General features: G+C 46.1%; 1 protein-coding gene across 5 annotated transcripts in view; it reads right to left on the reverse strand.

Moving 5' to 3' along the window:
• The window catches only part of LOC138453515 (CD209 antigen-like protein C), a 347,556-nt gene that overhangs the window by 167,472 nt on the left and 154,085 nt on the right, over positions 1 to 25,999 (reverse strand). For 4 of the 5 annotated variants that reach the window (XM_069606444.1, XM_069606454.1, XM_069606434.1 and 1 more), the window contains exons 2-3: positions 7,301 to 7,411; positions 6,015 to 6,080 (exon numbers count right to left, since the gene is read on the reverse strand). In XM_069606444.1, coding sequence (XP_069462545.1) covers positions 6,015 to 6,080; positions 7,301 to 7,411 — 177 coding nt within the window. The remainder of the gene's footprint in view (positions 1 to 6,014; positions 6,081 to 7,300; positions 7,412 to 25,999) is intronic. The other variant, XM_069606469.1, reaches the window with a different exon arrangement.

Consider the following 25,999-nt stretch of genomic DNA (forward strand, 5'->3'; position numbering starts at 1 on the left):
GTCAGGCCTAACACGATAGTACAGTAGTCGCTGTCGGTTTCCATTTCCTTCCCACTCTCCCCCACCCTTCCTTATCCATGTCTTAGCTCTTGAACTATCTGAAATGTCGTCAGGCCGAGTATGATAGTTAATTTCACATTCTTACTGTTCATGGCCTGTAAGAATGTCGATGTATTTTCCCTTGTTGCCTCCCTTGCCTTGAAGCTCTTTTGAAACACATTGCGCATAGGCGGAATATAAATAGAATATCATATCATATCATATCATAAACTCAACCATTCGACAGGAATACCACAAAGGACCAAAAACAAAAAAAACTGCCCAACCACCTGTCCTGAGCTGCCCCTCAGTACTCCAGGCCTGCCACACTCAAGCATACCCATGCTCAAAAAGAACAACCACACACTAACCAGCCAAACCACCAATGCACCAAGTCCTCAGGCCTGCTAGCAAACTACACTGCACCAAAAACACCCCGTCGGAGGACCACCCAAAACTCCCTGCTCCCAAACACACAGGCAGCATATGCTGGCTCAACACCAGATCTAGTGAGATTCACTGACATCTTGCACCCTTAGATCAAGAAAACAACTGTTTCCAACACGCCGGAACACACATTCCACAAAATAGACACCCCCTACTAAAGAGTCAAATGACCCCTTTGAAGGACAATTTACTAACCATACAATTCCTTGAAGGAAAGTAACTGGTAACAAAACTGAACAATGCAACCCGGGCAAACAGCAAAAACACCACAAACCCGGCATCTAACCCAAAAACCTTATTTACTCAACTCACACAATCAGTCCAAATGGAAAAACCAGCATAAATACACATTCCTCCAAATGGAAATCCAGCCAAAGGCCAAACGCTACAAGCCACCTTGCCTTGACACACAGTGAGAGAGATACTTTTCCTTAGCACTACCACCACATACGCCTCCCTAACAGCAAAATAGCACTGAAACCACAACTCCCTCACTTCATTTCACGGTGTGTAAACAATAGAATGTACCCAGCTCATAACGCACTCTATTCACATATAACTGCTTCAACATGTATACCACAACTCCCTCCCTTCATTTCACAGCGTGTAAATCATAGAATGCACCCAAATCTCATGACACACTCTATCCGCTTGTAACTGCTTCAACAGGCTCCCCACTATGCAGCTAAAAAAATGTGTAGCCTTTACCCAAACTATCCACCCACATGTCCATGAATGGATACATTACGCAGGAAATTGTATCCTCTACCTTCCCACATTTATCAAAAATGACCACCAGTCTCATGTCCATAAATCGATGCAACGCAGGAAGATACCTTCCTGTACTCATGAAACGAATACCGCGATAATCCTAATGATCATCGCCAACATTCCATGGATGTCTTCATGCATGCTTGCTCTATACAACCGAGAGAATCCTAAAAGGGGGGAAATAAGGCCACAACACGAACAGAGCAATCAAGAAAAAAACAAAAGCCTTAAACACGGCATGCCTCTACCAACCGGGAAAAATTCCCTAAGCCTATCCACATGGGCTACAACACTGAGGCACTACAACATATGATCACAGGCCCATACACACCTATCACTACTCTGAGGCCAACCAGAGTCAAGTTCTGCTGGATCCACAAAACTCCCCAACTAAGATCCAGGCGTCCCAAAACACACTAAATGTTGTGAGCCTTCAGGAGTTGCCCCTTCCTCACTGGGCATGCCACGCCACTCTCCTCACTCGATGTCAACCTTATCAGGCTCTCCGGATGTTTCTCAATACACTCTTTCATTCTGCAAACATCTTCTTCTTGGAAGCCGCTCTGTGGAAAATAGGTACTAAAATGATACGACGCACTTCCTAGACAGTTTGTAATTTTCCCTGAAGAATTCACCGGACAGGAGCAGCAACGGCCATGCATGTGACTTGACGGAATCAGTGTTTGCTCCAGTGACGTCACCATTAGTCCAGGAAACACAGAGCTGGAAGGTTGTCCCACCTTCGATACTGCGGGACAGTCCTAGAGCTCGCTGCCGTCTGCAGGGTGCATCTCACACTAACTACTAGCTCTCCCCTGGGCTGTCCAGCCCCCAGGAGGAAGATGGGGATACCCATGGATGGCGGTTCGCTCACCTTACCCAACGCTGCAAGGACACAGGATGAAGCGGGAGTCGGGACAAGGCCTCTGTCTGTGCCACCAGTTCCAGACTGCTTGCCAACTGCCCAGATGTGGCTAAGGACGTTGGGCAAGCTCGCCAATTATTCACGCTCCCCACTGCAAAAGGAACATTTTTGCATGCCAGTACTGTTGCAGCCATAACATTTCTTGGGCATTTTGCGGGAGCTTTGCACACTCCGTTTGCACAATTCTCACTCCCCACTGCACAATGAGCACTTTTCCATGGCAGTACTGGTGCGGGCCGCAACACTTCTTGGGCATGTGGCTGGGGTTCCGCACACTCCATTTGTGGGATACAGTAATCTTGGCTCGTTGCATTGTACCTCTTTGCCATATGGGTGTGGGGAAGACTTGTGGGGGCAGACAGTGTTTTTGATCTGCTGGACCCTCTCAGCAGCACTCACATCTGGATCCTCTACTGCAACCGACCATCCCATCCTTGTCGCCAGTGAAATGTTGGAGGCGTACTTCTTATGGTAAGTTACGATACGCTTTATTAGTCATGGTCGGCCACACTCTTAGGATCAGTAGGATAGTAGGAGTAGGGATGGAACGAAACGAAGACGACATGCGCACAAATAGGAACACTGGACTTCCTCACACCCATCAACCAGCCACTCTCCTCCAACTCCCCCAACCGTCCCTTACAGAACCCAGATGCCACCACGCTCCACAAGGAAGCTGTGATATCATACCACTCAACACACAGGACACATTACTACAGATATCTTTTAGGAAACATTTCGACTGTACGCACATGTTTATTCGGCCCAAAATCTAAACATAGCAATACGCTTTGAATAAAACAACAGATAGCCTTGTAAACATGCTGTGGTATGCGAAACACATGTCGAATGTTAACTTTATTTTGTTGGTTGATGAACAATACATTGTTTTTTTTTCTTTCTAAAAGTACTAAGAACCAGATGTGGTTAGCAACATTGAATTCATGTATTCAAGTGAAGAACAGACATCTGTTCCTGTTCATTTTATTAAGAGCAGGTAATAAGGTGAGGTTTTAATTGACTAGTATTATTCTGTTGTATTTATTCGAGAGAAAGGTGACTGGTTCTGTCAGAAACTGCAAAAAAGGCAATAATGTCAGCACAGCAAAACAAAAACAGAGTAGATTATGATTAGTGGGGAGGACATGGACATCACAAATTGACAATACAATATATATATTTTTTTATGAATTACATTGTTTACATGTATATACACTCAGAAGCCATGGAGGGTGAGGCTGGGGAACTCAGGGCGAGGGGTAATGCCACTCTAGGTCTCAGGTGCCCCATTAACAGAGAGGAGGCCTTTTGTGAGAATTCTTGAGGTCCTGGGCACTGACTATGTTGTTATTGTCAGGGATCAGTGTGAAGGAACAAGAAGGGAGAATGAGTAAAGGTTGAAGACTGCACAGGAGGAGTGAGTATGCATAGTTTGAGATGGGGCTGAGGTGGGGAGTATAGCGAGACAGAGTTAGGAAGTTGGGAGATGGTCACAGCCCATGAATGGATTATAATTAAGGCTTCTGGTGTTATGGTGTTTATTTTTCTGCCATTTCTGTCTGTATTTATCCACATTTATTTTTTGTCACATAAAAAATGATTTGAAACCATTAATTTTCTGCATTTATTCTCATAAAAAATGCATTTATTAAAGAACACATGCAGCCATATAGGAAAGAAATGGTAGCTCACATTTTTCCATAAAAACAAACTACTGCTCCTGTGACTGCTGCTGCCTTAAAATATATGCTGTCTGCAATTTGAAGAACTTTAATGCTATTTTCATGCAACTGTTACACTCTCCATGATGCCAATCTGCAATGTGATTGGCCTGCGATACACAAGTGACATCTCAAAGAAGCAGGCAGGAAGACCTGTTTTTCCATTTTCTTTCCTCCATTTTTATAAATGAATACAGACAGAAAGCAGATTGATTTTGGTCAGTATTGATGTGTAAAAATCAGTAAAAACAGAAAACTGGAAACCTTCATTATACTACGAGGAGGAGGTCAAGAGTGAAAAGCAAGGTTTTATTAAAGTGGTCGATAAAGCAGAAAGGTGTTTTGAGTTTATTCAGAAGGTTTAGCTCAGTATCCCATGGCAGTAGATGGAATGAATTGCTGAAGCATTATTTCACTATCAAAGAGGACTCCAAGTTTGGGAGCATAGGGGAATGGACTGAGGAGATCAGAGGTGAACGATAGTGGTGAGTGAAGAATGCACAGAGAGTTAAGATCCGGGAGATAGAAGACCTTGGTCTTAGAAGAGGTATAGATTGGGCCCTGAAGTGCTATCCAGCGATAGATGTTAAAGGGACAGTCAGAGGTGGACTGGGAGCCAAAATTGGCCCTGTATATAATTTTCAAACTGGCCCCATATAAGAAATTTTCAGCAAGCCCAACCCTTTCCCTATGAGACATTTTGGAAATAAAATAGGTTACCACCCAAAAAAGGCCCAGGGTGCAGAGGCCTACCGGGAACTCTCCAGAGTTCTCTACAGGCCATTCCACCCCTGGGGACAGTATCTTAAATGGGTAGATAGCTCCTGGGTCAAGGTGTACATGCATATAATTAATTATGTATGCCTAAGGAGTGGATGGTTGAAACTAAAGCAAGAGACATTAGATTGCTAAGAGAGGAAGTGTAAAATGCAAACAAAAGTGGTCAAAGATCTCCCACTGTGCGAGGGATGGGAGTGAGATGCCAGTGAATCATGAGATGTAGGACGCCCAGTACAATGGGTAAAATGTAATCCACTCAAGGACAGGCAACTGCTATCAGTGTTAGAGGGAGTAGCAGTATAGAGGCTGTTTCATAGTGAAAAGAGAGATCAAGGGTGATAACTATTGAGAGTTTTGAGTGGAGAGAAGTGATGAGAAATTTGGAGATGTGAGTGGGAGGCATTTGCTTGGAGTATCCAGATTGGAAGGGGTTGCAGAGTCTGCTAGTATTAAGGTAAGAGGCAACGTGGTTACACACTACATCTACTTGAATTTTACAGTAGTGTGGGATTGGGGAGATGGGATCATAGATGGTAGGTGTATTTTTTTCAGCAGTGGGTCTTTTGAGGATGGATAAGACAGTAGCTATTTTGCTGCATATAATGTCGATTCCCAATGCAAGAAAAGGGTTAAATTAGGGAGTACAATGTTTTGAGTGTAGGGCTGTTGATTGTGGGGTGAATGGGTAAATGGGGGCAAACATTGAATGGTAGACAGAGGATGGGAAACAGCTCAGTAGAGGTAGTCAGAGAGAATCATAGAAGGGATATACCCATATCCTGCAAGAAGGCATTAAATTAATCCATCTCCGCCAGCTCCAGTCGCCGGAATGATGGTCCACTGATGCTTCTGCATTGGAAACACAGGGGTATATTAAGCAGGGTTCACTTTCTTTGACCAGTGTATGCCACGCAGAGGCAGGAAGAGGAGGAGGATGTTTGGAGACCATGGTGGCTTGGGTCGGAAGTAGGGTTAGGGGGTATAGATGGCTGGGTGATGTAACAGAGGATATTGGGGGTGCGCACCCCCATTGAGGGCACAAAGATGAGTGGAAGAGAAGTGGAAGATTAGGTTGCGAATGAGGATTGGGGCAGGGGTAAGGAGGGGTACAGGGTTTCTGGTGATGGGAGGAGCACGTTATGAGAGGTACAAACCCTCATTACAGACCAGATGAGGGGCAGGAAAGGGGAGTGATAAAATGCAAAGTCTGTGGTCTAAAATTTGGTGGGAGCTGTGTTCGGTTCGTGGGATTCAGTGTGGCAGAGTAGTAAAGGTAGTAGTGGTTGAGCATTAGCAGCTGTAGTAATAGTGTCAAATGACCTGCCAGTTACCATTTGCGATGCAGATATTTGCCTTCAGCTTTTGTAGCTCTGCTTCTCCAGTGTTTTGCTTCTTCCCTATAAAGACAGAATATTCATGGGAAAGTTAGATTAAATGTTTATAGTGAAAGACGCATTTGAAACCGACGTTCAAGAAAGCTATATTTCCAATATTGCATTTGGCACGCTCCATCTACATTCTAACTATCATTTCCTCAACCAGTATTGGCCAGTACCCATGGCAACACATTAATGAATGATATCCCACAACAGACAGGTGATGTGTTCTAGTGTTAGCAGTTCTGACTGCTGATGAATATTTCACCAGCTGATGATAGCCCGCCCTGATGTGCCAATGAGATAGCCTTTCCAGGGTGTATCAATGTGCAATTTGTTAGGAAAACATTGATTTGGTAACCAAGATAATGTATCTACAGATATGAGGGCCCAATATTGAGAATATATCATATCATGTGGAGAAAATAAAGAAAATAAAAGAAATAACTTTAAATATACTTCTTAGGATATTCCACTCTGCGCTCACCCGCTGGCTGCAGCACATTGACAAAACACGTCTTTGCCATTGCTTTTCCATTTCACTGGTCTATGTTATATTTTGATGTTCTATCAAACTTGGCTTAGTGCAATGCTTGTTTTTTAGTGAACATTTAAACATGCACAGTATAAAAGTGATGTCTTGCAGGAGCTTGAGCCAAGGTCTTTTGAGCCCATGTGACCCATTACACTGGTTTTGTCTGGTACCAACAAAGGATCTGTCAGAGAGCGCGGATGACGACATGATGGGAGGGGTGCTTACGCCTCTTGGCAGGAATTGTTATGGGTGAACTTGTCAATACTTGGAAGTGGATGTCGAAGAAGGACTAAGTATGAAAAAGGATGTTATTGTTTCACTGGAGAAGGGATATTGTCTGCCAGAAGACCTTGTGAGAGTTTCCAGAATGTTCTTGGTTTTGGCTCTATCAGCTTGCTGGTGAACTATAAAGGTGAGATGTCTGGAGTGTGGGTCATGTTGTTGTGGTCAGTCCTCAATAGTTGTAGGATGCTGTGTTCTTCTCTTGCAAGACAACAATAAAGCTGCCTCTCTTTGTCATCACCTGAATTTGATGCATGAGCCTGGTTTCTCCAACACCTCCCGTACCACTTTACCCCTGTGACCCCCAAGCTTTATTCTACAAATCAATTCAAATCAGGGGGGATTTGTTTATCAGTCATTGCACCAATGGCCATTATAATGCACTTGGCCTTTAGGGCTGGTCTCTATAGAGCTGCACACTTACCTTTCATGTAGAATATAGTGATTGCAATTATGACAGCCAGAATGATGAACATAAGCAGAATGGTTGTGACTATTCTCCAGATGCGAAGCTTTTTTTGAAGTACTTGAACATCTGTGAAATCAAATTTGCAGGTATGAATATCCAGTCTTCCATGGCATTCCATACCCCTGCAGAACATAGCATTCCCTGATATCCTCCAGAGTATATATATATATCTTGTTATTCCCTCACATGTTTAACATCCAGAGATACCTTAAGACTACTAGTGTCTAGATTCTTGATCCGCATATTTATGTATTCATAAACCCCACCCTTTCTTAGCCCTGACCAACAAGAATACATATTTGACCCATCCTTCCATGTTAACCACTTTAACAGGTATATGATATTGAAACCAATACATTATTACTAATAATGCGCTCCGCCCCTCTTTCTTTGTGTTGCAGGGGCATCATTTAGAGGCAGCTGTAATTGAAAGGTGCACCATATGGTGAAACACTTGTGTATGAGCGCAATAGAAATAAAATATCAATATCAATATCACCAGATGGAGAAAACGAAGACTAGCCATATATTCTGGTAACCAATGTGATTTTTAGTCCATAGTACCCAATGACAAATTGTGCTCTACAATGAAAATAGATTCACATATACCTGAGTGCATGTAGTGTAACCAGTGTAAGGCCCTTTATGGATCAGGTGAGGTGCAGAAGTTTTCCAATATCAACAAACAGGTTAAGTCTTCTCTTTACATGAAGTGAAATTGTCCTTGGAATCACAAATGCCAGAGAATGCTGCAGCCCTAATAAGATGCCCATCGAGTTAATTAAACAAAAAAACAAAGGTGTTGGTCCCCTTTATTGCAAAAATGTTTAATGGCTTCAATACATGTCTAGTGCTTCCATTACCTGTTCTTATGGAGAGATGGTTCTTATTTTCAAAAAGAGGGATAGGGGGATCTTACCAACTTTTGCCACATCTACCAGATTGATAGCCTTTTCAAAGTGTAAGTCACAATTCTCCTGCACAGATTATAACTTTGGTGCATGGAAAATGACATAATTTCCCATGTGTACATAGGCTTTCGACAGGGACAGTGGATCAAGCCTGTCACCTGTACTTCATTATGCAGAAATGTGTCACCCTCAAAAGCCAGGCCTCCTATATTGCCTTTGTCCATGTAAGAACATTCTTTATACCATCTCAAGAGATCGGCTTTTGAAAACTTTGCAGTAATGAAAGGGTTTGGAAGCAGCTCTATGGAGTTGTTGTAATCCTTAGGCAATCGCTCACAAGGGTTTGGGAGGTGTAACCACACACAACTTCCCTGTACGATAAAAGTCATGATAAAGGCTCTGTTATTTCACCATTTCATTTTTTTTCACTTTAGATTCAAACTTTGGCACATGAGATTTGAGCTTTTAAGGCTGATGCCCCCAGCCTGAGTGGACATCTTTTTATTTACAGGTCTGCAATTTCCAATGAATACATTTAGTGAAAGCTGCCAATTGAAACGCCTTCAAATACAAATTGGACAAACAAAATGTATAGTTTTGCATGCACAATTATTCCCTAACCTCATTTTGCTACTGAAAGGTGTAAAAACGGAGAAGTTACTTTTTTCAATTATTTAGGGTACTTTTACTCAAAATGACAAATGGATGCACTAAGCTTTAAAAAGTGAGCATGCTTTTGCTAGATGTTGCCAGGTGACATTATCCTTTGCTAAGCACTGTGGGAAGAAAGCTGTAGCAGGCGATACTAGCAGCCACTGAGGACAATGAGATTTGGACTCTCCAGGAAATAGCATGTTGGATTATGCAAGAAATCAATTTATGGAACAGCTGTTACCACTTCCTGAAAGCACCCCACTTGATGCTTAGAATTAAGATTGAATGGCAATACACTGGAAGCCAGGTCAAATTTATTTACATGATGATAAGTATCAGGAGCTCTGGCAAGTGCTGAAAATAAAATGGCGCCTTAATCAGCGTTATCAATACTCAAGGTGCTAATTTGCTCACCTGGTTAAAAGATATCAGGAACCAGGCCTATGATCATGATCTAAATATAAATAGGAAGTGCCAGATACAATGAATAAGTAGACAAATGTGTAAGCAAGATAAACCTTTAAGGAATGGATTCTATAAAAGTGAGTGTCCAGATGCCCAGAGAGCAAGAAAAGCCTAGATGATCTCATTGTTAAGCATTGGGTTGTCCTTGAGAAATATTGATTGATGCAGGAGCAGCATCATGTTAATGTAAGTTTTATTGAACGGTGCCTTGACATCAGAGGTAGACTGGGAACCAAAAGAGGCCCTGAAAATCATTTTCAATGTGGCCCCATATTACTCATTTTCAGCAAGACCAACCCTTCTCCAATGAGGACATTTGGAAATAAAGCAGGTTACCACACAAAAGAGGACCACGGTGCAGAGGCCTACTGGGAAATTTCCAGAGTGCCCTATAGGCCAGACCACCCCAACTTGACATCCTACCACTCGCTTCCTTAACTGTTGGATGGAAGACATCCTGATTGGCCCTTCTGCCCCATTGTGTAGAGAAGATCCAACACACTTTTTATTTTTTTCTCCGCTTTATTTCAAAGCGAGGATGAGGTGGTTACTTCTCACTCTGAGATAACCATGAATTCGTAATTGCAGATGAGCCGTTTACATGTCTGCAGAGAATGTCTAGCAAGTTACATAGCCTCGGGAGTTAATTACCTTAATAGAGCTTGGCCCCTGCAATTCAAACAACTGTAAGTTAACACAGGCATGGTATTTACATAATAAAGCAGAATGGAACGAATAATGTATTTCTGATAAAGGCTGGTAAATATTAGCTTAATTCCTTTTATTTCACTGAAGTTACAGTTGCTAGGTTAATAGAATATGTACGTGCTTACATGTTAATGCTGTCTTACGCTAATGCTGACTTTTTTGCACCCTTCCCCGCCCTTGAAAAAGGGAGTTTGACAATTAGCACCTCTGCTATCAATTTGAGTTAAGTTGACATCAAGCATTTGCGTTTTGATCATAGAACATCCCAGGTTCCCCAGGACTGCACACACATGCACTGTCCCTCTGCGCATGCGCCACGTGAGGGACTTTTCAGACAAAGTGCAGTATACACATTCCAGAAAGTCACAGCAGTTATTCCAGAGCCTCAGTCTGGGAGGATCCAACTGCTGGTGCGCCACGCAATCTATCTGAGCCCCTGCTCTGTGGGCATTTTCTTCGCCCCAAATGTACTTGGTTGAACCTGCCAGGATCGCAGGAGGAACTGAATGATGAGGTGTCTAGGGTAGCTTGACCCATAGATCTGGCCAAAATGATTTATCTTGTCATGCAGTGAGACTATTGTCTCCAAGAACACCATGCAGAATGGAAGAGAGGGTGTTCGTCCCACCAGACCATTGAAATCCCCAGACCCGTAGTAAAGCTTTCAGAAAAGGAAGAACCAATGCAATTGGGTGAAGTGCAAAGTCCCCTTTCCTCGGAGCAACAGGCTTAAAGGCTAACCCATGGTCTTTGTATTTATTTTGCATCCTGGTATCGCTTAGTCCGTGACTGTCCAATTGCAACCCCAAGATGATTGGGAAACGCTACCTGCCGGTCATAGAGGGAACAGCAATCTGGGAAAATCAACTGAGTTCCCCAGGACCCATGTAGCCCATCAAGGAACAGTCAATGATCATCATCAACGTGGCATTGCATCTCCCCAACCACAATCTTATCAATGTACTCGCCCTGATAGATGGCACAGCAGCTGGATTGTTCATAGATGACTCTTGGGCCAAAGAAGTGGATATGCCCCTAGTCACAAAAGACATGGTGATACCAGTGCAAGGAATCAATGGAACCCCTCTGGTTTATGGCCCTATCACAGAACATACTTCCTTGCTAGCCATTTCCATTACATCCCACAAAGAGCAGATCTCTGTTTAGCTCATAAAAGCAGCACATTATCCACTCATTCTAGGTCTACCATGGTTGCATAGACACAACTCCTATGTCAATTGGACCACAGGAAACTTATTTTTAGGCTCAGAATATTGTCTAGCCCACTGTTAAACAAAGGATTTTCAGGGGATATAATTTTCAACAACTTTGGTTTATCAGGATCTCCCTACTTCGCGGATTGTCTTCAGTCCATACCCAAACCTTATTGAGCTTATCAGGGTGTGTTTTCTGACCTCAAATATAAGGAATTGCCTCCTCACTGCAGGGATGACTATGCCATAGACCTACTACCAGACAAACCAGTCCTGTTTGGGTGCATGTATATTCTTTCTGAAGCAGAAAAGCAAGTCCTAAGGGAATATATTCAGACCAACTTAAAGAATGGACATATTACTGAATCTAAATCCCCTGCAGGAGCCTCTATGTTCTTTGAACCTAAGAAAAATATCACTGAATTTCGTACCTGTATAGATTTCCGAGGACTGAATAAGATCACGGTCCCCAACAGATATCCTATGCCTCTCATCCTAGACATCCTAGAGGTCATCAGGGGAGTGTCCATTTTTATCAAACTCAGGTTGAGTGTTGCTTAACATTTATCTGACTTGGGGCCTGAGACGGATGGAAAATGATTTTCCGCACCTCCTTTGGGCATTATGAATACCGGATAATGCCCTTGGCCTCTGCAACGCCCCAGTGATATTCCAGTGATTTATGGATCATGTGTTTTCTGACCTTCTCTTACACTCAGTTTTCATCTTTTTAGTTCATACCTTGCTATTCTTCAGGACCCGGATGGCTACTGACCATATAACACATGTGAAAGTTGTATTACAAAGTCTTTGGGCCTCATCATGATTTGGGTGGAATTCCAGCGCAATTTCCGACAAGTGAAATTAGCTTTACTGGCAGGACGAGCTGCAGGATTAGCACCGGATCATGACCTGGCACTCTGCCAAATGATTAGTGATAATAGCGCCACTGCCGCGTCCCCTGGCGCTAGTAGCGCTAGTGCAATTAGCGCTGGCGGAAGTAGCGTCATCAACCGAAAAGGGAAGCATGGCAGCGAACATCTTCAAAAACTCCATTCAACCTGAATCACCCACTTCCTGCAGCCATCCGAACCCGAAACACACTGCCAACATGTCTCAGGAGCGGACCAGAGGGACAGTGCCAGAAAACTGGCTGAGAAAACGCAAATTATTGATGGAGATTTGGTAGCCCTCACTGATCAGGTAGTGGACCACTGTGATGAGCTTTATGGCAGCAGATAACAGAAGACAAAAGTCCAGCGCAAGACTGCTATCTGGCTTGCCATCAGCCAGAAGGTCGCTGCGGTGGGCAGCATCCCATGTGTTGCAGAGGACTGCTGGAAGAGGTGGAATAACCTCAGGGTCAGGGGCAGGGGACTCCTCTCCTAACATCAGCAGGAGTCCTTGGCAACCGGAGGTAGTAACATCGAGCCACTAGTCCTAATGGCATGAGAGGAGAAATGTTTCACCATCCTTGACATGGGTGCCATCAAAGGAGTCGGTAGAGCAGAGGCAGGTGCCAGCAACCAGAAGATAGGATGTCAGTCAACCCCCACCGGCCACACCACAAACGACCATGCATAAATGTCAGCCTAGCAAAAAAGATGCCGTAGTGGACATGGACACATGCCACACGGGGTGCCACATCAGCCACCCTCCACAGCAGGCAATGGGCAGGGCACCAAGTGCACCCTTGAGCAGGACTGCAGTATGAAGGGGATGCAAGCGGCCAATCCAAGTGCAATGCACACAACATCCCTGCTGGTGCAACCTGTGCCAGCAGGATTGTTGTGCGTGAGTAACCAAGGCACTGCACGACAGTCACAACAGCATGTTGCTGGCCCAGTTGGCCTGCCCCATTGAAGCGCATGTCTCCCTACACCGACATGCGTGCAGCAAGCATAATACAAAACAGCTCAGCGCAACACTGCTGGCTGAACAGCAGCACTCTATAGAGCCATGGCAGTACCATAGACAAAGCCACCACACCCACTCCCACAAGCTGTGCATCACCCGGGGAGGGGATGTGTCGGCATGAAGGACCACAAGCATGCATGTAATACGTCAGCTGCCCCTGCATGAATATCCTGCCTTCACCACACACAGGCTAAAGGCCACCTGGCCATCTATCATACACATGGCTGCAACCATTCCAACAATGCTGTGCCCACATGCAATGTCCCCTGAAAAACCATGCCCAGCTGCTCAAATGTGTGGGGTGCCAATCTGTACCATAGCATATGTGTCTTGCATGCCAACACACGTGAAAGAACCATACCTGACAAAATGTCATATGTTCCCTACAGTCACTCGCACGTCTCCGGAAGCATCGGAGGAGGATGAGGGGGCAGGCTCACTAGGAAGTGATGCCTCCAGGCCCTCATGGTCCACCAACACCACCCCTTAAGGGTGGCCACATATCCTACCAAGGTGCAAGCACCCATTGCCACACCTGGACCCGGCAAGATCAAGCCTGCAGATGGGAGCGCAGGCCTTGTGCCAACCCCACATGCCACCAGGACCACCTCCACGCCCAATGCACCCACCCCGGCAGCGGCAGATACCAAGACCACACCTGCTGGCAGGGCCTCCGTTGACACCCAGGGGGATACAAGGCCATTGCCACAGGGGGATGAAGGGACACACCCCTGAAGTGCCCTCCTCCCACCTGCATGCCTAGACACCCGAGCTGGATGTGGACTCTTCATGATATGGCTTACCAGCCTACAGCCCTGAGCCCCTCCTATTCACCACACACCACCAAGCCAATCCATCCTCCGGAGGATGGAAGAAATGAAGAGGTGGCAACAAGAGATGGAGGCCATTGGCCACACACATTCCCAGCACCTCCAGGCCAGACAGGATTGCATACACAGGGCCACCTGCATTATTGTGAGGGCAATGAAGAGGAACAGGACATAGGCAGCCACCAGCACTGCCACCCCAACGGTGTATGGGCAGCAAGTCGGGGATCTGATGGAAGGGATTCTGTCCTTTGTGGATTCGATGCAACAAAGCATAGATACTGAGTGGAAATTGTGACATTAGATGTGAAGGTCCTATACACTTCCAACTACAATACGCTAGCTCTCACAGCTATTGACTACTCCTATGCAAAGGCATCCTTTCACTCACAACGTGAGATGACTGGAACTGTTGAAATATTCCCTTATCAATAATGTTTTTCTGTTTAATGGCAGATACTACCAACAAAAAGGAGGCATTGCAATGGGTGCATAATACACACTGGCAGATGCCAACCTGTTTATGAATTACTTTGAACAGATATTTGCATTTGCCAACCCAGACTTCAACTACCACATTTACAAGTGATACTGATACATTGACGACGTATTAATGATCTGGTCTGGCACACTAGATCAGCTTTCTAATATTAAATATTAAAGAATATCTAAACCCCAACTCATTCAGGAACCAATTGACCGGGAGTCAGAGCTACAACACCATTGACTAATTAGATATCAAAATCACAATTGACACATAGGGATTACATATGAGAACCTACAGAAAACCGACAGAGGTTAACTTGGTTCTTTTTGCTACAAGCTGCCACAGAAAATCTGTTATACAGAACATCCCTAAAGGGGAATTCATTCAATCAAGAAGAAATTGCTGTATCATTCCGACGATTTAACTCACTGCCTCATTATATTTGATAAACAGCAATGGCTTGCTCTCTATATTTCCATTTAGTATTAACAATTCAAACTACACTATGTATTAGGGTACATGCTCACAGTGACTTGGCTGCCTAATGAGCGTCTTGACTTCTGCCTGCCTTAGGGCCTGCTGCCGAATAAGCTCTCCGGTTGAACTGACTTCCCCTTTTTCACACATTTCACACAGCAACAGCTTAGTTTTAATCACCATCCAGTGAGAGTGATTCTCAAACAGTTTGAAACTACGTTCTGCCTGTGCTCAAATGATCACAGTGCCTCATGCAGCATTTACGAGGGAGACATAGTGATGCCATTAACCCCCCTTTTTTCAACATTTGTTCCACTGATACAGCACCTTAATATGCACTAGGTAATAGTGCATAGGATCACAGCAAGGGCTCCCTCGTATCACTTGATTACCTATCACTGCACTAAAAATACCAGGGCCACTTTTCCTGTAACTGATATGTCCAAGCTGTTACTTGGGCGCTCTAAGCCTCCACCAAGCCACATGAGGCATACTTGCCACATCTGGAATATCAGGCCTTCTCCCTCCCGGCACACACAGCCACCCTCTTTAACAAGGACTTGTGAACCATGTCCCACTTTATCCAAACCTATGGCCGCACTTACAGGGGGGCAGGTCACCCTGCTTGGGCATGCTTAAATGCCCCCCCTTACATGACCACCCAGCATGCATTCGCCTATTTTTCTGAAACTGGATAACCCTTGGATGATACATGTCGGCGTCAACCTGGCAACCTATGCCGCCTAACCACTTATTCATGCTCTCGCCCCACAGGTGTTACTCAAAATGAGCTACTTTTGCAGAGCTCTCAATCTACGTAGACGTTTACATTCACCCTACACACGATACAAGCTTGTCATACTTAATTGAGACACATAGCTTCAATAGCTTGACACAGATCAGTATTATACTGAACACAACTAACACTACCTTTCTGTTTTCTCCTGTTCTGTTTCCCTTGGTGCAATTTGCCAGTCCTCTTAAATTGTACTTTTCAAAATGCTTTCTTGATACCTTTACACACAACCTTGTAACCCATCACCACGTCTGATTTACCTGTTAAACAAACACTGATGTATAATCTGTGTCTGACATTGGTCACCATGCACACTGCTGCATGGGTATTAATATTAATGTAAAAAGTTACGATTCCACAAAACTCCCCACAATGACGTATCAACATGTCATTTGTAGTACCAACATGACACTCATCACTGTCAGTTACTTCGAAACAATAATCTTGGGCTTCACTACTCAGGTGTTTTAAAAAATAATATGTACAATATCTATACAAATGCCACAGCCTTGAAAAAGGCCCAGGAGGATTGAAACACGTGTTGGCTGAACTGTGTAATGAAATCACCACAATACTAAGAGACAAGACTCCTCTGAAATTTCTTTCAAAAAGCAGATAACAATATCCAGTTAATTCTTCACTAACCCAGCACATGTGTGACCCAGGTTCTTACCCACTTCTGTCACAACAAAGCATAGTACTCACTCTCTAGCACATCCGGGGGCCAGGGTCAATACCCTAAAGTTCGGCAACACCCACTTAGGGGTCACAGCCCAGCACACCCAGGTGCCAGTTTGAGCACCAATTGGGTCCTAAATAACTAGGGGTAGCCCTAGACTGGCAGAGGCCATGGAAGTGACATCAACACACCTTTAGCCCACTGTGGGTGTGCTGGGGTGTTGGTGGTGGGAGGGGGGATAGTGTGTGGGGGTGTTAGTGGTGAGAAAGGGGAGGAGGGCTAGTGTGTGGGGGTTTTGGTGGTGGAAGGGGGATAGTGTATGGGGGTGTTGGTGGTGGTAGGGGGCAGAGGGTATAGCTAGAGCACATAATTTCATTAATACAGTTGAACTTCATCAATGCGAGGACATTCCTCATTGTGTCGTTATCTTTATTAATTGACGTGTGTGTCACACAGTGGTGCATGGCATGTGCCATGTGAATGCATCAAAATAACTTGTCTATCAGTCCCTGGTGAGCCATTCTACCAATCCTGACTTCGTATATGGCAATGCTTGCAGTCGCCTATGCCATTGGCACTGCATCCTCATCCTCTGGGGGTGACATGTCCTCGTAGGCGGTAGACGAACATTTCTCTGTAGGCAGATATTGTGCAGCATGGCATACACAAGCACAATTTTACACATTTTTTCAGGTGTGTACATCAGGGCTCGACCAGTACGGTCGAGGCAGCGGAAACAGGCCTGCAGGAGGCCAAAAGTATGCTCTATGTGCACACGGGTTAGGCTGTGAGCATGGTTGTAGGCAAAATCCCGCAGTGCTTGTCAATCACGCACAAGTGTCATTAGCCAGGCCAGCTGTGGGTTTCCAGAGTCACTGGCATAGGGAGAGGCACAGCCATTAGTCACACTGTAATGAGTGGGGGTGGCCTTACACAGCATCAGGGCAATGGACTTCATATGCATGCATATGGGGCTACATTGCCTGCCATGTGTCTTATCTATGATTGTGCAGGTTGTGTCACTCGCATCATACATTGTATTGTCTTAACATGCACCCTGTTCCATTGCAGCAGATGTGACATCATGTGTCTGTTGGTGCCATGTCAAGCCAACATGGTGGCTGTCTAGTAGCAGTTTATTGCTCTAGTGCAGGTTGCCTGATGTGTGTCCTATCGGACCTACAAAGGCTTCTGGGGCCAGCAGGTCTGCATTGCGGGCTAAGTATACATGTGAACTTGGCTGTGGTACTGGCAGGGTTGATGTTGTGTGATGTGAGACCTAGTTTTACAATGATTTGGGATTATGTACGTTACATTGGGGTACCGGCAGTCATGTGTGTGTCATACAGTTGCTACTGTATGTGTGCATCAGCTCATCCATCTGTGTATGTCCGACATGTGCATGTTCCGTGGGGTGTACTGTGATGTTGGTGCGGGAGGTGGGCAGGTCCGACTTTCACATTCGCCTGTCATGCCATGCCTTGTGGTGTTTTGCACATGATCCCCCTACCCCCAATATGGTCAGGTGCATCGCAGCACCTGCATTCTGACAGTTCTACTCACCCACTATCCACGTCCGGTCTCCTCTATGCCTTTCTATTTATCCAGGCAGTGTACTATTCCTTAGGACCATGGCATTGTGAGTGGAATCAGGGTAGCAGGCACAACAGTGGGTGATGTACAGGTTGTGATCAAAAGTCACCTGCATATTCAAGGAGTGGTAGTGCTTACAGTTGCGGTACAGTGCGTAATGGGCCTGGGGGGCCACCAATGCCACATGGGTACAGTCCAAGGCTGTGATTACATTTAGCATTTGGGCAACAGCATAGAACTGTGCCTTCATGGTGTGCACCTGGGGTGGTGGGCATTGAACAGTGGCAAAACACATGCGGCAGGAGAGCATCCTAAACCTGGGCCAGGACTGTACAGAATGTTGGCTGTGCCATGCCATGCATCATGACCACGGAGTGCTGGAAGGTGCCCGTTCCTAGGAATCGTAGTACGGACACTAGCTTCAGCAGTGAGGGCACAGCTGTCTGGATGTTGATCCTGCTCATTACACCATTGAAACCACATCAAATAAGATTACGTGATCACACAGTGTCTAGGTGTAACTGGGTGACATACACCAACAACTTTGGAGGTTGATGAACTGAATTAACCTACATATGAAAGCAATGTGAATTAATTCATATCCACAAATAGACTTCATAATATAGCTAATACCATCATCTGCTTGCAAGCTAATACAAGGGATTTAGTACAACAAAACATTGTTTGTTCTACTATTCAGTATAGAAATGAGAATCACTTGTTGTGACTACAGTGCAGCCATCATTAGTATAATAATATTTAGTCATATCATCCTATGAGTTGGCAATGTAATTAGCTGGTCAGCTATAACATCACAAACAGAGTTATTACTCAAGTTCTGGATGGCAACAAAGTAGCTACAATAGCTCAGTGATTGATTAGACAGACAACAAGTCATTTTCCTCAGCTACAGCAAGAGACACCTAGTCGTACCACATTGTCACGTTATAGAGAGATATTCAAATGGGAATCCCTTTCCATAAGTGATTTGGTGACATGGTGGAATTCTGATCACGCGATCTGGCAGCGATCACGAAACACAACATTGTGAGTGAATCCACAGCGTGACATGCACACACGCTATCTTTAATTTCTGCAACAATATTATAAAGTGATAATTCTTTCGGATTACATTCTTCTGTGTATTTGATCACATGATCAGACTGTGATCACGTGACTGAACACAGAAGTCATTTAAAAACACGATGCGGGACGGGAGGCTGTTCCAGCAGCCATGCTCCAGTTCCCACACCGCATTGGAAGAAAAAAAGCTAGAAGGTAAGATTAGGGAACATTAAATTAAATTCAAATTGAATCAGCAAGTCAACATTGAAGGCATATCTTGAAAGTAGTTTGACACTCCCTAAACTATAGGTCATTCATTGATTGCAGATTATAAAAGGAGTGCCGCGAAACAAACTCATCCAGACACAGAGTGTGACCTTTTGCCTCTACAATTAACAAGGAACAAGAAGGCACTTTTTTTGATTCTTAGTTGAAAGATTTCTCCTGGTTTCTCACAAAAATATTGAAAGGCAATTCTTATATTTTTTTTTATAGAATCGCCTTGAATTGAATTAATAATCGAATGAACATCACCATGAATAAGTTGAGCCAACCTGACCCTACAGGTTGGTACAATCAATGATATCAATTAGATTATTGATTCAGCATTACATTAGCGGTTTAAGAGGTACAAACATTGTTTTTCTGTTCCTTTGACAGTTTATGAAATCAGTAACAGCAACAGTTTCACCTGAAGAAGGGGTAGTTAGCCCCAAAACGTGTAGTGAGGTGTGGCCACAAAATTCTACAAGATCTTGTATTAATGGTGTGGTGTCAAGAACACATTGACACACAATTGTAACTGGACTTTACAAAATGTGTTCAATTTGGTTTTTATGAAAGATGTATAATGAAATCTTTGAATGTACTCTTCTGTGCAGTTCAACAAAAGAGACCATTAAGATCCCTGATTGTGGGTTACGTGAATAAAAAAAAATGTCTGAAACATTGTTAAAGTATTAAGTAAATACAAACAGAAATGGTTCATATTGTGCATTGAGATTTTTATTTAAACAATCATGATTAATGTGCATAAAGTATAGATCTATATTTATTTGAAAATTAATGAAGAGGTGTGATACCTCGATTAAGACTGACCAGGTTTTCATCGGTGTTCCGGTGAGTTCAAATTGGTATAGTTTTAGCTCTTTTAAGCAGCAAGAGTTTAACCTGGAGCACCAAAAAAATCAGTAACTATTGAATTTATCTATTAACTTTAAAAGAGTAGTAACTTACCGGTAGTGCACCCAAATCTGAACATAGATCCTGCTCACATTGTCACCCTGAATTGTGTTGAGCATCTCAGTTGTGGTCTCCCTGCTGAGGCGGTAAAGGGTTACCAACTGCCCATCCGTGAGGGTCCAAGGTGAGGGCTGGATCCTGGGGATTGGTACACGCCTTGCTTGGCCTCTGCTCCTCCTCCTCCTCCTCCTCCTCCCCTGTGCACTAGGCTTGGTAACATTCCTCTGTGGTTCCAGGCGTAGCATGAGCAGCTGCATGTCCCATCTCACAATGGCTAGTGGCAGCATGATGTTGGAAACCGTGTTTGGCGTAGGCATGTGCCTTATGTAGCCCTCGCAATGGATTGCGATCACCTTTGGCTTCATTTCTGCCACCTGTGTTCATTTACCTCCGCCTGAAGGCTGGGGCTAATTGCGCCATGTTTTTGGCGGTATTAGCACCATTTTCCGACACTAATTCCACCATGCAGGGACTTGTGATGCAGCAATGATTGCGCCTCATGGGATCAGTGCAGATTCTGCCGGCTGAAATAGTGCTGACTGAAATTGCACTGAATGTAATAGTGCTGGCTGTTTTACAGTCTGTGGAATTTGCACCAGCTCATGATCCGGGGGAGCGCTATTGGCGGTGCTAATTCCGTTATGGCCACTTTTAGGGCTTCCCGCCCAACTCGTTAAAACAGAGAAATGTGAGTTTCATCAATGCAAAGTACTCTCACTGGGTTATGTTCTATCAGCCCAACATGCTAGTAGGTATCCTGGCACAGTACGTTTTCTACAATGTTTCCTGTGATTAATGAACTTTTACAGGAAGTTTATTCCGGGTTTCTCTCGCATATTATTGCCCCTCACCACCTTGCTTAAAAAGGGTTAAAGTATGCCTGGACTTCTGCAGCACAACAAGCTTTTTGATGAATTAAAATTGTCCTTCTCTTTTCAGTCCCTGTATTACGGATGCCATATGAGAGCAAAGGATCCATAGTGGATTAGACGCCTACTACAGTGCTCTAGGAGCAGTGGTAAAACAGAAGAGCTTGTCAGGAGAAGAGTTTTTGGTTGCTTACATGTCTATGGCCCTCATTACGACCCTTGCGGAAATCGACTGACCGGACCGCAACAGCGTAAATAGCGTTTCCGCCATCGCACGAAGGAGCAAAGTGCGGCCAATCACGACCCATCGGGCACGAGCATTACGCCATGGCGGAATCCGAAAGGCTGCGATGGCGGAAATGACCCCAAAACGGCCCTTACCGCCGCCGTACGCTGCACCAGGTGCAATACCGCCACCCATCTTAGCGGTCACCGTAATGAGCGGTCACCGTAACGAGCGTGCACCGCAAATTACGGCCACCGTAAATATACGGAAACGGAAGTAAAAGCATGTGGCCGGAACGGGAAACAGCACGCCGCACAACTATAAAATCCGAATCCCAACACAACCATAAAAAATCCGACCCTGACACATCCCAACCCGTTAGCAACCCCAGTTAAAAAAATAAATATGGGAAAGGTAGCCAAGAAAGCGTGTGACCGCAAGCGGCAGGTACACTTCTCCCGAGAGGAACTGACCGTGCTCACCGAGACCCTACAGGAAAATTCCGCCGTCGTCTTCTCCAGTCAAATGACCAGGACGGCCCTTGCCAACAAGAAGGCCATATGGGTCCTGGTGGCACAGCGCGTAAGTGCGGTGGGGACAACACCCCGCACGCCACAGCAATGTCGCAAGCGGTGGGACGACCTGCGGATCCGCGTACGCAGCATACTTTCTGCGAACAGGAACATCGCCACAGCTACCGGGGGGGGTTCAGAGTCGCCCATCAAGTTGACCCCCTGGGAGGAAATCTGCGCCTCCACCATAGGAATGGAGAGCATAGAGGGAGTCGGAGGGATGGAGAAAGGAGTGCCGACATCCGGAGAATCAGGTAGGTTGGCCAAGAGAAACAATGCGAAATCCACAAACCACGAACATGTGCAGTACCATGTGACCCCATAGTGCAATACATACTTAGCCCTGACAGCGCCCTCTAAAAGTCAGAATGAACAAACAAATCAATCAAGAAGCCATAAACAACCCCCACATGTGCAGCATGCACCCCCTGACTGCAGGCAGCCAAATGAATGCATCCTCAATCCACACGAAAATGAGACCACCTCCAAGGCCCAGTCCCAAACCAGCCTCATGTACCACCCCAATGCATTTGATACGTTGCCATTCCAAATCCGACAGACCCATAACTAACGCTCGCCCCTCTTTACTCCACCACAGGGTCCGATACCAACGACGAGCTGCAGGACACCCCTACCAGCACGCCTGCAAAGAGGGCCAGGACCAACGTCCCAAGAGCCTCCACCTCAGGTGCAAGGATCAAGACACGGCAGCAGCAGGAATCAAGTGGCAGCACACTGGAGGGGACTGCAACAGGCACCCCAGCAGCCAGCAAGTCCACAACCCCAGCACCACAGGTCCCCCCAAAGAACGTATCTGATGGCACCGCCTCTGGTGGTAGCAGCACCATAGGGGACACAGCTGTCATGCCAGCATGCTCCGACACGGAAAACAGTGCTGGCGACGTAGGTACCATCCATGACCTTTCCCAATCCCCCTGCATGTCCCATCCCCTACACCATGACGAAACCACGCAGGGGCACCCTGAAGACGACGACTGGCCAACCCCCACAAGTCCTGTGCCAAGGCAACATGTGTTGAGCAGCCCCCCTGTCACACCACCGCAAATGTCCATGGCCCAGCAGAGGCAACAGTCCCTCGACCTGCTGATCGAGCAACAGCAGGAAGCGTCCACGCTACTCAAGGACCATGCAAATGAATGCGGGGGTTCCAGGGCAGCCATGGAAACATCCACCGAGACACTCAGGGCACAAATAGAGAAAAGTAGTGAGAGCCTCAGGGGAGAAATGGAGAGAAGCACCGAGAGCCTGAGAGCACAAATGGAGAAAAGCACCGAGAGCCTGAGGGGGGAACTGCATGCGACGTCCAAAGACGTCTGTGCTGAACTTGCTGCTGTGCGCCGTGTGCTCTCGGAGCTCTCACAAACCCTCAGAGACATGCATGGACGCGAGCAGGCAGAGACCTCATCCGTGGCAAGTTCCGTCCAGGGCAGCCCCCAACGCAGATCTGGCAGGAACCTGCGCTCCACGGGCAGGGGTGCCCCTGATACCCGTAGAGGGGGCTTGCAATAGCGTCTACCCACGGACAGCATGCATATTTGGACACTGGTGTTGGGGGGGGAGGTAGTAGGGTGGAGGGGGTGTGTTGGGCTTCACTGGGTGGCGGGTCCATAGGGTGTATAAATCAAATCACATCAACAATACAGCACCTCATTATCATCCAATGACATGTGTGGACATTGATATTTGCGTACGAGGCCTTCATAGGCGTACAGTCCACAATGTGCCTGTACTACACACACACAGTGCCACAGGTCCCCTTTCCGTGTAATAGGCACCATGCGTGGTTGCTAGAAGCATGCATCTATGATGCTCTGTCGGATTGCACGTGCATCCTGTGCCTCATGGACTCCTTGAGGTGCCTCCACATCCCCACCCTCATCATCATCATCATCTTCAGGTGCATGCAGTACAGCGTCAGGGGGCATGGGCACATTCCTACGTATGCACATGTTGTGCAGCATGACACATGCCATGACCATCTTAGAAACCTTCTCATGGCTGTATATGAGTGCCCCGCCAGACCTGCTGAGGCTGCGGAAACGAGCCTTCAGTAGGCCGAATGCCTGTTCAATGACCACACGGGTACGTGAGTGGGCATGGTTGTAGTCCTCCTCATGCTCGTTCTGTGGGTTCCGGATTGGTGTAAGGAGCCATCTCTTCAGTGGATACCCGGCATCACCTGTATGAGACGAATAAAGGGTGTCAGTGGAATGATAGTGCTAAGTAGCCCCCCCCCCCCCCCCCCTGCAAGGTCATTGACGCATCAAATGGGCCACGATGTCATGCATGAAATGAGACTCACCGAGTAGCCAGGATCTGTGCCCTGCGTGTCGCTCCATGTAGCGTGGTATTCTTGTGTTCCTCAGGACCATAGAATCATGGGTAGATCCTGGAAATCTGGCACAACAATGCGTAAATATCTTGTTGGAGTCACACACCATTTGCACATTGATTGAATGAAATTGTTTCCGGTTGCGGTACTGGACCTCCATGGCATGTGGGACAACCAATTCAACATGGGTGCAGTCGATGGCACCAATGCAACCCGGGATGCCGCCAAGTGCATGGAATCCCACTTTAGCGTTGGTAATCTCCTGGTACGTGCGTGGTAGTGTGATGTGGTCGTCGGCGTGCTTCAGGAGGGCATCGTGCACTTGGAAGAGTGTCCGTGAGAACAGTGGCTGTGAAATGCCATGCAACTGTCCCACTGTGTGCTGGTAGGTGCCTGTGGCCAGGAAGTGGAGTGCAGACACCACCTTCAGTAGGGGTGGGATGGCGGTTGGGCTATCTATCATGCTCACGAGGTCAGCATGTGTCATGTCCACAATGGCGATTATGGTGTCCCGGTCCAAACGGTAGAGGGTGTGGATCTGCTCAGCAGTGAGGTTGAACGGATCGGCTCGGAGGCGTGGGATTGCGGGCCGCCTGCGTGGTGGTGGTGGCAGTGCTTGTGGGCCTTGCTGACCCTGCCTTGCCCTCCTCCTCCTCCTCCTCCTCCTCCTCCGTCTCCCCTGTGCGCCCGGTTGTTGTACCTGTTGTTGTTCGTCGTCTTCTTGTAGTTGTAGCACTTGCAGTGCTATCTGGTACCCCAGGCCCAACATCGCTAGTCCTGCCGGTAGCATTTTGGAGTGGGAGTGGTTGTGGGAGGGGTTTGGGTCTGCGATATATGTGCTGTCGGCCTGTATGGCCTCCACCTGTGCTGATTGAATGAATCTGTGGCAGATGCAATCCCTTCTGGTCGAGCACGGCCCGCACGTAAGGCTGCATTTGGCCGCATGGCATCTTGGGATTGGAATCATGTATCAAATCCCGATGGCAGTGTGATGTACTTTGACTGATCTTCATGCTATGCTCCCATTGTTACACATGCTATGATTGCAGCCGCTTACATACCTGTGAAGAGTCAGTGGTATGTAGGGCTCGATCGATGGGCGACCCTCATGCAGCACAGTAACGTACTTCACCGACGGGCGTGGCGTCCCATTTGTGATTGCAGCCAGTTAGCATCATGACACACAGCCGCACTACATTGATGTAATTGTGAATGCAAGCGTTCACAGAAGCCTTTTCGACGTAATGTTGCAAGTGAGGAATTCGAAGGCCAGCATTCTGGGTTTTGAAGTAGCGGCGAGGATACGCCCACAGGTCTGGCTGGAAATGTAACGTTCTATTGTAGAATGTCCTTGGGACATGGCCCATAACGAGCAGGCAATGAATGATATGAATTGAATGGGATGCGCAATAGCGTAGTGGACGATAAGGCAGGACGTTCCCAAATCCATCTTGCTTCACAACACTACAGATCCGGCCAGGGGCACAGTGGTTTTTGCGGACTGCATTACGCACAGACGCGATGGAAGTTTCACATATTATGTGAGTGAATATTCATGCGTTTTCATTGCGGGATGAGGGAATGATGTGTGGATGCATG

Source organism: Ambystoma mexicanum, chromosome 1p, assembly GCF_040938575.1.
Source record: "Ambystoma mexicanum isolate Mex_15411 chromosome 1p, UKY_AmexF1_1, whole genome shotgun sequence".
NCBI lineage: Eukaryota > Metazoa > Chordata > Amphibia > Caudata > Ambystomatidae > Ambystoma > Ambystoma mexicanum.